The sequence below is a fragment of the Trichechus manatus genome, unplaced genomic scaffold (genome assembly GCF_000243295.1).
Source record: "Trichechus manatus latirostris isolate Lorelei unplaced genomic scaffold, TriManLat1.0 scaffold00028, whole genome shotgun sequence".
NCBI lineage: Eukaryota > Metazoa > Chordata > Mammalia > Sirenia > Trichechidae > Trichechus > Trichechus manatus.
Genome location: NW_004443964.1, coordinates 1,406,725 through 1,409,458, shown reverse-complemented (window position 1 = coordinate 1,409,458; position 2,734 = coordinate 1,406,725). Strand labels below are relative to the sequence as shown.

General features: G+C 62.4%; 1 protein-coding gene across 1 annotated transcript in view; it reads right to left on the bottom strand.

Moving 5' to 3' along the window:
• PDE6G (phosphodiesterase 6G) overlaps nucleotides 1-460 on the bottom strand; it is a 2,395-nt gene extending 1,935 nt beyond the window's left edge. Inside the window, exon 1 of the mRNA XM_004374089.1 lies at nucleotides 312-460. Coding sequence (XP_004374146.1) covers nucleotides 312-457 — 146 coding nt within the window. The 5' untranslated portion in view covers nucleotides 458-460. The remainder of the gene's footprint in view (nucleotides 1-311) is intronic.
• Between the last annotated feature and the right edge of the window lie 2,274 nt (nucleotides 461-2,734).

The window sequence follows — 2,734 nt, the reverse complement described above, 5'->3', positions numbered from 1 at the left end:
GGCATGACAGTGGGCTCTGTGGGGGGTGGGGCACGACAGTGGGGTGTGTGTAGACAGATATCAGTGTGGGTGAGTGTTTTCCAGACCCGCTCGGCAGTGGCATCTGGAGTTCGGGACAAGAGCCCCCCAAGCCCTTGCAGTCCCCCCCATCCCGGAGAATAGGAGACCTTGAGACAGGCCCTGCTCAGGCCCTTTCCCCACCCGCTCCCCCGCAGGCTGCAGCAGGGAGGCCAACCCAGCCCCCACTGGCCGCCTGGGGGTGACCTGACCCACCCCGCTTTCAGAGGTGCCCCTCCCCCATCTCTGCTTACCCTTGGATGCCTTTCTTGGGGGGCTTGCTCTTGAACTGCCTGGTTTGCCGCTGCTTAAATTTGGGAGGCCCTTTTCTGGGAGTAACAGGTCCCCCAGTCACCCTAGTGGCTGACCGGATCTCAGCCTTGGGTGGCTCCAAGTTCATGGTGAGGCTGGTGGGGACGCTTCAGAGATCGTGGGCTTCCAGACTCTCTCACTCAGGGGCCTGGGGGCAGAGCAGGGAAGGGTCCCATCAGCCCTCCCTCTGGCTCCACCCCTGAGGCTGTCTCTGGGGCTGGGTATGTGTGTGAGGGGTGGGGACTTGATCCCATGACACAAGGCCCAGGCCCTGCCCTCCCTCAGCCTGACCGGACAGCAGCCCCACTAGCCTGCTGTTGCCACTTGGGCCCCCAACACTCTCCTCTCCTGCATCACATTTTCCTAGGAAACACCCCAACCCCCGGCAGCACACAAGCTGGGCGCCCCCTGCCTCCTGCCCTCCCCCATTCCCCCCCCAACATCCAATTCCTGCCACTTTTTCCTACCGCCCCTTGCAAGGACCCTCCCTGGACACTTCGCTCGTCTGCCTCCTCCCCCTGTGTTCTCACCCCACTCCCCTCGGGAACAGGGGTCCCTAACTACCAGCACAGCCGTGTGGCTGTTTGCGTGTTCGTGGCCTTGGTGGTTACTGTCTGTCCTCCTGGCACGCATGCGCCTTACGCACCCAGGGGCCAGGACACTGTCCCGTCACAAGGGACATGTGCCATGTGGGTACCCAACAGTGTTGATGAAGGGTAGGTGCCGGGTGGGGGCGCCCTCTACGTGGTGGTGGGGAGCTGTCTTGGAATGACAATGCAATGTAGCCCCACCCTCACGATCCCATTTCACAGAGAAACTGAGGCTCGGGGTGGGAGGAGGCTCACGATGTGCTGAGCTCCCGGGGTCCACTCTGCTGGGTACATCCAGCTGTGCTTCTGGGCTCAGGGCGCCGCGTCTCCCTGCTTTGCTCAGTTACGACTGAGCAGAGCCCTCTGCCCATGAGGCCAGCATCCTTATGCCGCGTGCACAGGGTGACCTCTCCTCCACCTCTCCCCAGGTGCTCAGAGCCCCGGCGCCCTTGGCCTCAGACAGCTCAGCTTTCTCTAAGCCTATTAGCACCAGAGGGAGACTCCTAATACCCCAGGGGGCTGCTGGGACCCTACATGCTGCCAGAAGGTGCTAGGCCAAGCACAGGATGCAAGCAGGCCCCCGATGCTGGGCGCTCTAGGGACCACCTGTTGGGGTCCCATTTCCTGCCCCTGCATGCTCTTGTGGGTGAGACACCCGACTCGGCCTTGGGCACCAGCAGCTGCTTGCTGAGACAGACGGGAGGCAATGAGAGGCGGTCCATTCTGGAGAGGAAAGCTCTGGTGTGCCAGCACCTGGGATCCAGCAACCCCACCATAGCACCTTCCCTCCCTAAGACTCAGCCTCCGTCCCCAGGACCAGAACCAGTTAGAGGAGCCAGGGCTCAGAAGTCAGAGCACACAGGGTCCAAGGCAGATGGCTGTTCAGACCCCGAAGCACCCACCCCTGGCTCCAGACGGACAAGGCCAGCCCAGCTGAGAATCCAGTCCCAGAGCCACAGGCTGGTGGGGTGACTCTGGGCCCTGACGGAAGTCCTATCAGATGCTGTCCCCGTGGAAACTGCTGCCCAAGCTGCCCTGGCCCGGCCAGCCTGGAGCTGGTCCCACTAGTGAGCAGGCGTGACCTGAGGCGCCCAGACCAGCACTGGCCTCGGAGTTAACCCAGGGGAGCCAAGAAGCTGGCCAGCTGGGGCATCCTCCCAGAAGGAAGAACAGGGTGGACCTCCACAGAGCCAGGCCTCCCGTCAACCCCACCCTCTGGCAGGCGGCCCCTCGGCGGCCCCTTCCACCCTCTCCCACTCTCCCATACCTGGGTAAGTGACCGCCAGCAAAGTCCCAAGGGTAGTCACTACTCACCAAGGTCTCGAAGGTCTCAGGGGGCCACGGGGTGCTGGCCCGGGATTTATCTTGCTTTGGGCTTAATCTGATTAGGACTCTACTTGCTGACCCAAGTGGATGAGGTTGCCAGGCCTCCCCACACACACACCCTGCTGAGGATGGGGGGTGGATAGAGAGCCCTCTGAGGCATTGGCCCAGGGCCCAAAGGAGAGCCACAGGGGAGTGGGCGCAGGACAGGGAGAAGTGTGGTCTAAACAGCCAGATAAGGGCAGGACACTCCCGCCTGAAGACACCCATCTGGGCAGGAAACGGAGCTGGCTGTTGTCTCAGACCTCCCCCCTCTCAGTTCCCTGAACTCTGAGGACCCCGACTTCATGGCCCTCAAAGGCCCTGTGTAGCTTGGCCACAGCCACTTCTTTGGCCTCATCTTTCATCCCTCCCTCTTGCTCCATGAGAGCGTCGGAGGGTGTCCAGACGGG